Genomic DNA, 10929 nt, shown 5'->3' on the forward strand with positions numbered 1-10929 from the left:
CTGAATGTCACTAATGTTAATCAAACAACAAAACAGCTATAACAAAGATTAAACAATTTAATTCATACAGTGAACACTATGCAGTGTTATTTTACACTTAATTATTACATTTCTGTACCTGAATACTACTGTTTATATTATCTATGCTTGTAAATTGTGTATTTCTTTTTCTTTCTTTTTTTTTTTTTACTGACTGTTCACTTGCCTTTAATCATGTTTGAACTTTCTCAGACTATAGTTTTTGCTGTGGCATATGAAGAAGTACTTAAAGTGTATGGAAAGCAAAGTCACAATTATATAAAATTAGTGTCATAAATTTGTTTTTGTTTGTATGTTCACACTGATGTTAAAATGACTTTCTGATTTGTGACATTACTTTTTATGTAATGCTAAAACACTGCTGGTCACTTTCAGAAGTTGTAGTGATTCTTTCTTTTCCAAGAAAGAATGTGAAACAAATTGGTTATATAATTTTCATTTTTAAATATTTTAAAATATAATTTAAATCGATTTTACACACTTTAAGCAATGTCGTATCACATATCGAATATCACATTTTTTAACAAGGTATCGCATATCGCATTTTTCTTCAATATCGCACAGCCCTACTACCTATATTACCAAAATTTATTTTCGCCATTTCGAGCTGTAGTTTCAGCGTTGCAGGAAGCACTGGTAAGAATATATACAGCTTGTGTTCATCTTCTCAACCAGTTGGAGGCCTGCGGGACAGCTTTGTCTATCTGCTTATCTCCAGCCTGGAGTCCTCAGCTAAAGACATTTGTTTCCACTTTTATCTTTTCTTTTTCAATCAGTATGTTTGGTGTTGAGTGGCTGTCTTTGAAAGCAAAGAGAGTTACATGATTAGGGCACACTTAAAGTTAGGCCAGCAGTCGATAAACTGATCTAATTTGACTGGAGCCAGTTGGCTGATGTTGGGAGACTGTGCCGAGGCTGTAAATTACTTGATCCAGTCCAAGGAGTGTGTGTGTCAAGAGCTTTTTTTTCCTCTCTTTTTGGTGCTGTCTGACGCTCTCCGGGGAGAACAGCAGGTCTGTTTCTGTTGAGCTGCTAACTGACACCCCTGGGGAGAGCGAGTACTGTGGTCTAAAAACACTTTCTTGTGAGTTTTAGGATAAATGAGCTGGAGGTGGATTACTTAACACACAAATTACTGAGGATATTTCTTCCTTCTCCAATCATTGTTTCTCTGGGATCATCAGCGATGTCCTGTCACAGTGAAAAATGAGTTCTGCGTATTTCTGCTTATCTTTGTTTCCTCTACACACCACACATCATTAGTAAATAATGCAGCTGCTTTTCCCCTTCTACTTAATAAATTAAGTGTTTTAAGTAAACAAAAATACAAAAAAAGCTAATAATTTTGTTTCAAGCTGCTCTATTTCTTGTGTTTTTGAAATATTGAGTCATTTACACAGTGATTTACATAATTTTGCATTTCACTTTTCTTTTAAAATGCCTTGTTTTGAGAAATATAGCCTAGATAAAGTAAGTGTGGAAAGCTGCTTTCTGATGTTCTTAAAAATGCTCACTATAATCAGCCCTCTACGAACACCTTGGCAATTGAATCGCCATTGGCTAGTACATTTTTTTAGTTTACTGGCCAGACTGATAAATAAATATATATATATATATATATATATATATATATGTTTGGTGTGTGTGAAACAAAGCGACGGCGAGTCGTGCGCTTCACATTAGAGTTTACATACAGGTTAAATACATGTTAAATACATGTGCGTTGCACATCCATTCAGATGAACTGAAAAACAGCACAGATCGCTTGGCGCAGAGTGAAACTCTGAAGCGCTCAGTCAGAGTGTTCGGAGAGTGAAAATATATCTGAGCTAAACTTATACTTAGCCTCCAACTCACACACTGGCGAGTAAAATCTGAGAATTTATTAGCAATTGGCTAATATTAGACATCATTTAGTCGCCCAGAGTGACGATTTAGTCGCATATGCGAGTGATTTACTCGCAATGTAGACGGTTGTATAATTCACAAAACACACAAACACTGTTTTGTAAGCTTAAAACACATTGCACAAGTACATAATTTTATATCCGTAATTTTATGCACAATTAAATGCGGAACAGTTTTTGGCTTTTGCACACAAGCATGTCAAAGGAGTGAATCAGTGATTGAAAACCTGTAGCTTTGCCAGCATCAAGGGGAAACCACGCAAACAAACTCTCATGATCCATGTTTCCATGTTTAAGTGCTGGAGTGTTTAAAATCTATGTCTTGGGAAAATGTCACGTATTGTCATATTTAATAATGAGGCAGAACCTTCTCATTGGATAAGGCCATGCAGTCTCATGAATAATTATTAGACACTCCTGTAGTGTTCACTTGGGGTTGAGTTCAAATTTAGAAGATAATATTACTAAATTAAATTAACCATTTGTTATCCAAATAATGTGACGCTATAATGTTCACTTGTTTTTGCTATGTTTTCACTGGTGTCTCCATCAGAAGGTCTATAAGGAGAATGGCCACACTTCACATCATCACTTTAGGCTATTTTGAAGCCAGACCTAACATATGGTGTGTTCATTGGCACCAAAGTGACGCAGATGGGAAATGCTACTTTTACTTGTTTCTCGTAAGGCGGCTCCATATTGTATTGAGCATGTGCAGATATGTTATGATTGTTTATATGGTCTTTGATTTTAGTGTTTTGTTTTATAATGTGTGTGTGTGTTTTCAATGTTAAAATATTATTAGCCATTCATAGATTGACTTTTTTCTTGATATATCATTATTTATAATTTCAACTTTTCACTTTATAATTTTAGTATGTTGTGGGAATGTCCATTTTTGAGAATTTCCTTAATCGATTGTCATTTTTAATTGGTTGTTAATGCTACAAAATATGTGTAGGACTCAAAGAAATCGTGTGCATAGCCCATTTTTATCCACAAATCAAATGACACCCAAGACATGCGAGTATTGAGATTTTTCCTCCATTAATTAAGGGCGTCTGCACTGCTCATTCATGCTGAAATGGATCCATTAAGTATTTCGATTGTCGATTTAATCAAATTAATTAATGCTATTGATCCTTGATTAGCCCAGTCACTTGTATGTTAGTTGTCGCCATATTCATTTTACTTTTTTGAACAGTTATTCAGTGGGACTTTGTTTTGTTATTTCTGTGATGTTTTACTTTTGCATTTAGGAAGTTAACCAAAATGCACGAAAGTAACCTCTTCATGTGTCACTCTCTCCTCAGATGATGCAGTTTTCTTGGGACAATTACAAGCGCTACGCCTGGGGCTCCAACGAACTGCGTCCCATCTCTAAACAAGGCCACTCCAGCAATTTGTTTGGTGAGTGTCTGTCTAGAGCGTCTCTCTGACCATGAAACTATGATTCGTGCACGTACAGCTTGATGTCTCAACAGTAAATTGGTAAGCAGTCAGAAATGTCAATCAATGCTGCACAGGGGGTCAGGTGACCTCCATCAAAAAGGCTTTTGATTTCTCTCCACTCTCTCACTTAACAAGCGCCGTCTGGGTCTATATCTGCTTTCAAGAGGGCAAACAAAAGCATTTCTGACTTCATCGGGCAGGAATAGCATGGTCACACCGCACAAATATAGTTTCATGATACCTTGATCCTCTTTGGTGCCTTTTTGCATTAATGTGTTTTCCTTGCCTGTAAAGAAATGTTGACCCATTTCTATTTTGAAGCTGAAAAGCGCAGGTTGTGAGTGGGCAGACTAGTCTGTGAATAATTCATGAAGGACTGTCCATCTTTGTATGGTTTGTAATATGCATCAGTATCTCAGAGGATGCAGCAGCAACACATTATCACACTCTACCTGCATGTTGTAATATGCGTGATTTAGCGTGATTTAGCTCCTCCCAGAAATGTTACAGTGTCCTCCAAAAGTCTGGAAAATATCAGCATGCATTTACACCAAGAAATAATAAGGATTTGAGTAACTTGCAATTATCATTCTAGACCAGCAATGATGATTTTTACAAATAATAATGGCAATATATACGTCACAGTCAGACATGCCCTAGATTTATTTATGTATGCATTTATTAATTCATAAATTTATTATTTATGTATGTATTGTTTTTATTTTTTATAGTTGATCGTGTCAGAACACTTTTGTAGCTTCACTGATTGATTAACAATTAAGTTTAGTGCACAACAGACCAATTAAAACACAGTTTAGAAATCAATTATCAGATAGCACTAGTGTTTTATTTATTTTTATTTTTTAAAAATGTTTTAATAGTTTTTGTTGTCTCTTGTCAATGCAGAGTCATCGTCAAGTTATAAAAATGAATGCTTTAAATTCAATTAAAACACAGTTTAGAAATCAATTATCAGATAGCACTAGTATTTTATTTATTTATTTATTTTTATTTTTTAAAAATGTTTTAATAGTTTTTGTTGTCTCTTGTCAATGCAGAGTCATCGTCAAGTTATAAAAATGAATGCTTTAAATTTTGTCCAAACCTTATTTTGAAACTTAGGGCTTTTAAAAACTTTTGTGAAATCTTTTTACAGATGAAAATTAATGATGTACTCTTTTCATTACTTGAAAAATTATTCATTTCATTATGATTCAGCCAAAAACACTGGCATTTCCAGTTCTTTTAAACACAATTGGAAATTCAGTTTTTTTGTTTGATGTTTATGTACACAAAAAAAAATGGATATAGAAACAATTTCACTCAAAAATTGCAAGTAAACAATTACGAATATATGGCAAGTAACACTAAAGTGTTATTTTCTTGTAAAACATACTGCAATAATCTTTGTTTTATTTACAACATCGGAAATAAACATTTACAGTGTAGTCATTAGTCATTTAGAAAAAAAAAGATTTTATTCCAACCATATTTTAAAATAATAATTTTCAGTTGCAGACCTTATTTTGGTGCTTCATTATTAAAAAAACAAACAAAACAAAAACAATCTGATAAAATGAGGGATTGATTTTGACTGCACTTTTTTTTGATCATACAGACAGTTTCCAACCCTATATCCTCTTAATTAATTGAGTTCTCTGAATCTTGTTAGTCACGCATTTCACTGTTTTTCCGATTCGAGATTGTGTTATGAAAGATTCATCAGACGTGCTGCTGTTGTGTTGTAAATTCCACATAGTCAATTGGCACTCAGCTGGAGGGCAGGCCAGGGATTTACAGCGCACATTTGATTAACCTCCATAATTTTGCTTTGGACGTGCCAGCAGAATATACAATCTTAATTTATTTGGTTCACACACTATCAGAATAACAATATGGCAAGAAGTACTTTACACTCTTTCTTGTGCGCTACAGCCTCAGATGTGCGTGTGCGTTTTAAAACGACTCCCATGTCAGTCAAAGCCAGACAGCTCTCTCACATGCTATCACCTCCCAGCCTTTTTTGTTGTGCAGTGCGTTTCCAGGCAGATTTGAGTGCTCGTCAATTTCTCAAATAGTAAGGTTGGCCCCATGGGGCGTATGGCCACATCAGAGACCATTGAACACACGTTTTGTCTGGCAGGGTTTGCCATTATTAATTTAGAGGTTGGGTTAATGGTACGTTGGATCTGAATAAAAGATGATCTGGAATATGCTGGTCAGGGGTTTTGTACCTGACCAGGCAGCTGGAATGACTGTTTTGTGCTTCTTTAGATCTTGTTCCTCAGTGAGATGTGAGCCGCTGAGACCGGCCGGTTGGATCACACACGCAGGCACGTAGCGCAAGACCTTACTGGAAGTCGTGATCACTGGGGCGGTCACAAAAACAGACGCTTTACAACCCACAGGGCTTTAGCTTGCAGAGAAAAATCAGGCTGCAGTCACGCCATATGGAAGTCCTTAGTCAAGACATTATGCCTGCTTGTGTGTCACATGTTGTTTTAAACGTATTCTGTGCCATGCACACACACGCGGGCGAGGTGTGCAAAGGTCTTTCCATCTAGCATTTAACCTCACTTGCATTAAGCGCATTACATCTTGTGCAGTATACGGCAAATTTCTGATGAATTGCTTTTAACCAACCATGAAAAAATCATTAAGGCCTCAGAATATGTGGATTAGAGTGAGTTTGAATATTTCACACACTCTGGGCTTGTTTAAGGCCGTTGAATCTACATTATCTAGGACAGGATAGTCTAGGATAGAAGCAAGGAGAATGCCGTAAAAGAGAACAGGGGTGTTAATGATAAATTGATGTTTATCATTTTATAATTTGATCGATTATACTGATGGACAGTTGACAATTTTGGTACTTTTGACATCCCCGGTACTACAACAGCTTCATAAAATATGGAATTTGAGGAAAGACTGGGATGTGTGAGTGAGGACAGTTTTATGAAAAAGTTAAGTAAAAGCACCATTCTTTCCATATTTTGTTTAACTTGAATGTTCCAGATGTCATTTATGTAGATTAAGTAGTTCTTGAAAATAATTTAAATTGATTTGACACACTAATCAAGTTTATTCATTTAAAGATTATTTGCATTGTTTATCAGCTTCACATTGTTCTCCATATCGTGCAGCCCTAATTATTACATATAATTCTATGGTTCTATGGTTTTTAGGTAGGCCTATATTTGTTTACATTGTTAAAAATGGGCTATATTCACATCAGCTATCTTGCATGATTAACAGCTCAGCATTTGATTGGTTTAAATTGAAATGAATATTATAAAATTGGAAGCCCTGATTTAGAACATTGTTATTTTTCTTTTAATGATGAAATTAATCGTTTTTGTTGGATTATTTCATTGCATGATTTTACTTTCCATAGCTCACACAGTCGATCATGGTGCTAGCAATGCCAAGGTCATGGGTTCTACTCCCAGAGAAAACAAGAATTGAAATAACAAATAAAATGTGTACCTTCAAAGCAATATATTTCACATTTGATTAAAGCGTCTGCCAACTGCATGTCAAATGTAAAATATAAATCAAAATAAATAAGTTTGATAAATCCTACTCTCTGATAGATTTAAAATTCCACTGTGTAACCTAATGCAACAGTTATCCTCCAATTTGATTGGCTGAACTAAGGCTGGGCGGTATAGCCAAAACAATTATCATGATAACATTTTTCATATGATAAATTTCAAAACTTTATTTCTTTCAAGTTTAAAGTCAGATTTTTGCTCCCAAGTGAAAATTGTAGAAACCAAATCGTTAATTGTGGTTGTACACTCCTCTTTATCGTCAGAACATGACAAACACTTTAAATTGTTTACACTTTTCCAGTCATTTTTTTTTTTTTATAAATATCTTAATAGTAAAATGTATTTCTTAGTTTCTGCATTGATAGTGTTTCAAACCATGAAACAGGTTTGTGTTGCCTGACTTTGCTGTAAAAATTCTGTAAAAATTGTAACAACTTCATTTTTATATAGTGAAATTTAATTATTCTGATTGTTTGAGTTTTACTTAAATTAACCATTGGTCTTCCATAGTAGCATACATTTAGATCATGATAACCACAGTTAAAACCCTCAATACCATGGTAAAAATGTATCTATATGGGTTCTAGGTATTTGTTTGAAAAACAGTAGTCTAAATACATTTAGTATAAATACACAAATGCTATAGCTTAATCACAAAAAAATACTGTAATTATATTCCATTACTACGTTAATACATTTAATGCATGTCTACATTAATAATATAATACAATTTGATATGAGTATCCCACATTTCTGCCACAATACAATGGTGTCGTTAGTGTTACTACAGTGAATCCATGGTAAAAGACCAATGTATAACACATCCTCTAATTTTGATTAGCTGAACTCAAAATCTACTCTTTGCATCACTCCACTTTCCAGAATATCCAGTATTTGATCGATGCGGAGTGGAAGCATAATCATAACTCTGTGTTCTGTATTCCAGTACTGCTTATGAAATTTGTTTCCGAGAGAACGTTTGAAAGTTAACCTGAATATAGATTTCATTGTCTTCATATTTCACACTTTCTGATTCAGTCCTATTGAATACTGGCCATTCTGTTCCATGTGCCAATCATCTCAGCACAGAGAGGAGTAGATCCTCCAGCAGACTGGATCTGTGTGTTAGAAACCAGCATGGACTGAGACAAAGCCTTGGCTAATGAAGCCGCTCAGGTACAGTATGAACTGTCTGCTGTTCCCGAATGTACGCGCTTGTCACTCACGACGACTTCCTCTAATAAATCACACAGGGAAAAGGCCTTCTCTCCTCCTCCCGGATTTTTCTCCACAATGTCCACCAGTCTGATTGTGATTTGGAAATAACCATTTCCCAACAGTGAATGAAGCCAATGTGTGTCCCTGCCATGAACTGTGCAATTAAATAAAAACACATCACATTTTTTTTAAGTGCAGGAGAGCAAAGATAAATGGTAGGAAAGAGGAAGAACACGTCAGTCTTGCTCTAAGCCCTTGTGTGCTCATTTAACACAGAGGCTGCTGAACCATGATGTTCTGTCAGTATACAGCTGCACTCGTATTAATGGCCCAACAAAAGGCATATGCTTAGCTGTGTGTTTGGGGTCAGAAACTGAATATAATGTGGCTAGCAGAAGTGCTGGGATTTTGTTTCATTGAAAGATCCACCGAATTTTAATTAAAATGAGTCTGTTTGGAAGCAGGACTTTGTCTTGACTTTTCTTTTTCATAACTTGCTTCAGATTTCTTGTCAAACAAGCCTTTGATTTGTTGCAAATTATTCTAGTATTATTTATAAATATTAGTTATTGAGAAATCAGTATTTCACTTTTTTTTTTAGTTAATAACTTTATAGCACAATTAACATTTATTTATAAAGTTAATATTCTAGTATTATTTATAAATATTAGTTATTGAGAAATCAGTATTTCACTTTTTTTTTAGTTAATAACTTTATAGCACAATTAACATTTATTTATAAAGTTAATTTTAAAGCTAAAAAGTTTAAAACATTAATTTAGAACTTTTTAATAAGTTAAATTAATGGTGAGTTTTAATTTTCTAAACTTTAATATTACAAAAGTGATAAATTAATAGCAAATTTGTTGTGTGGTAGTCATAATTTGTGAACCTTTTATATGAATAATTTTCACAGTAGTAAATCTTGAATTGAATTTATATGATCGTTTTAAAAACGTAATGTTTTTATGATGAGTAATGCAATAAATATATTCTAAAAAGGCATTTAAAAAGTAGCAAGAAATAAATTAATCCATAGTAAAGGTTTTCAGTACCATTTTAAGTCTCAGTAACTCCTTCAGGCAATCTTTACCAGTCATATAAAATATAAAATTTTAGTTCAAATCACATAAAAATACTGTATTTTTCAGGCTGACACAGTTAATGCGCATTCATATTTGAGTAAATAAACAGACACTGGTGCTATAAAAAAGACCGCTGGCTCTTTTAAAAATGTAAGACAGGACTGCAGCTGCCATATTGCAAATGACAATTTCTCCCATTCATTTTTATATGAGTAAACTCTCTCCTGCCCTTATAATATCTCATATTTTAATGTGACCTTCATAAAACAAGAAGAAAAAAGTTGCAATCTGTTAGTTTTCTTAAAAATCTACCCCTGAGACATGAAAGTTCTCGTAGTTGAAGAAACTCCCATCTGTTTGAAGAGAGTGATTTCAAGTTGATGATTGCAGTGTTTGCGTGTATGTTTTTCTTCTGCCAGTTGGCTGCCGGCTGGCAAACACAAATTGGAGCATCTTTGGTACTAAATGGTTTGATGCTTTTAGGATTCAGCAGACAGCTGTGTTGCACTGGTGTTTGCACATTCATCCTTGAATAGGGCCAATGGATTCCTACAGATGGAGTTTTCCAACAACCATTTGGGAATTATGACCTTGTGGTCTTATGGCCTGGTTTTGATGGACATTAGCTTATAGGCATTTTTGTTTGTTGCCTGAAGCCCGTTGACCAGCATCACAGCAGTCTTCAGGAGTTCCCGCTGCTTGGAGATGTGCTTACAAGCAGCTTCTTGCTGAGCTAGGGGTGGGCGATATGAGCTAAAGTTCATATCACGATATTTTACACTCTCTAGGCGATATCGATATTATATTGCGATATGAGAAAAAATAATTACAGGCAAAATATTTTAACCTTATATAACTAGAAAAAGTGAGGGATTGGACATAGACCTGAAAAGTCTTTTTTTATTGTGCAATTGTTTTTCTCAAAAAGTGCAAACATGCAACATGAGGTAGGCCTGTATGAATTAAATTAAATTAAATTTTTATGAAAATAAAGCTTTGCGTTGAAGAAAAGTAGATTTTTGTTTGTATATGCTGTCAATTATAGTTTTTAGAAAGAAAATCGGAATCGACAAAAATCGGTATCGGCGGATCACACTAACAAAAAAATCCGAAATCGGAATCGGCCAAAAGAAAATTGCAATCGGTGCATCTCTAGTTTTAACATATAAGCTACTGTATTCCTGTGATCAAAGCTGAATTTTCAGCATCATTACTCCAGTCTTCAGTGTCACATGATCCTTCAGAAATCATTCTAATATGCTTTGCTGCTCAACCATTTCTGATTATCAATGTTGTAAACATTTGTGCTGCTTAATATTTTTGAGGAAACTATTTTTTCATGATTCTCTTATGAATATTTGAAATTGTTCTTTGTGTCAGAGCCGCTGGAGTTCGTCAGAAATGGAACGCGGCATCAGTTTACTGTCATAGATTTGTCGTCTCGCGCCGCATCCACAGCAGAGAACATCACACTGAGTTCTATTTGCTTTTGTCAAATCGCGCCGCTCGTGTCTGGTGTAGACGCGTTGTTTTGGTATTTGTGAATCTTAAGTATATTCATAATCTGCTTTACATTTACCTGGCACTGGAAGTCATTTAACAAACTTGTAACTTTTATGCTTAGAGCAGAACCATACATCGTTCATTTATATTTCTACATGGCTCCCTGCAATA

The 10929-nt window shown here is 34.6% G+C and overlaps 1 protein-coding gene across 1 annotated transcript in view; it reads left to right on the top strand.

Annotated features, from left to right (window-relative positions):
* The window catches only part of LOC107717034 (mannosyl-oligosaccharide 1,2-alpha-mannosidase IA-like), a gene marked incomplete at its 3' end in the record, with an annotated part of 55454 nt that overhangs the window by 37151 nt on the left and 7374 nt on the right, over nt 1-10929 (top strand). The window contains exon 2 of the mRNA XM_016523680.1: nt 3260-3356. Coding sequence (XP_016379166.1) covers nt 3260-3356 — 97 coding nt within the window. The remainder of the gene's footprint in view (nt 1-3259; nt 3357-10929) is intronic.

This window comes from Sinocyclocheilus rhinocerous, unplaced genomic scaffold (genome assembly GCF_001515625.1).
Source record: "Sinocyclocheilus rhinocerous isolate Xijiao unplaced genomic scaffold, SAMN03320098_v1.1 scaffold1874, whole genome shotgun sequence".
In the NCBI taxonomy this organism is placed as follows: Eukaryota; Metazoa; Chordata; class Actinopteri; order Cypriniformes; family Cyprinidae; genus Sinocyclocheilus; species Sinocyclocheilus rhinocerous.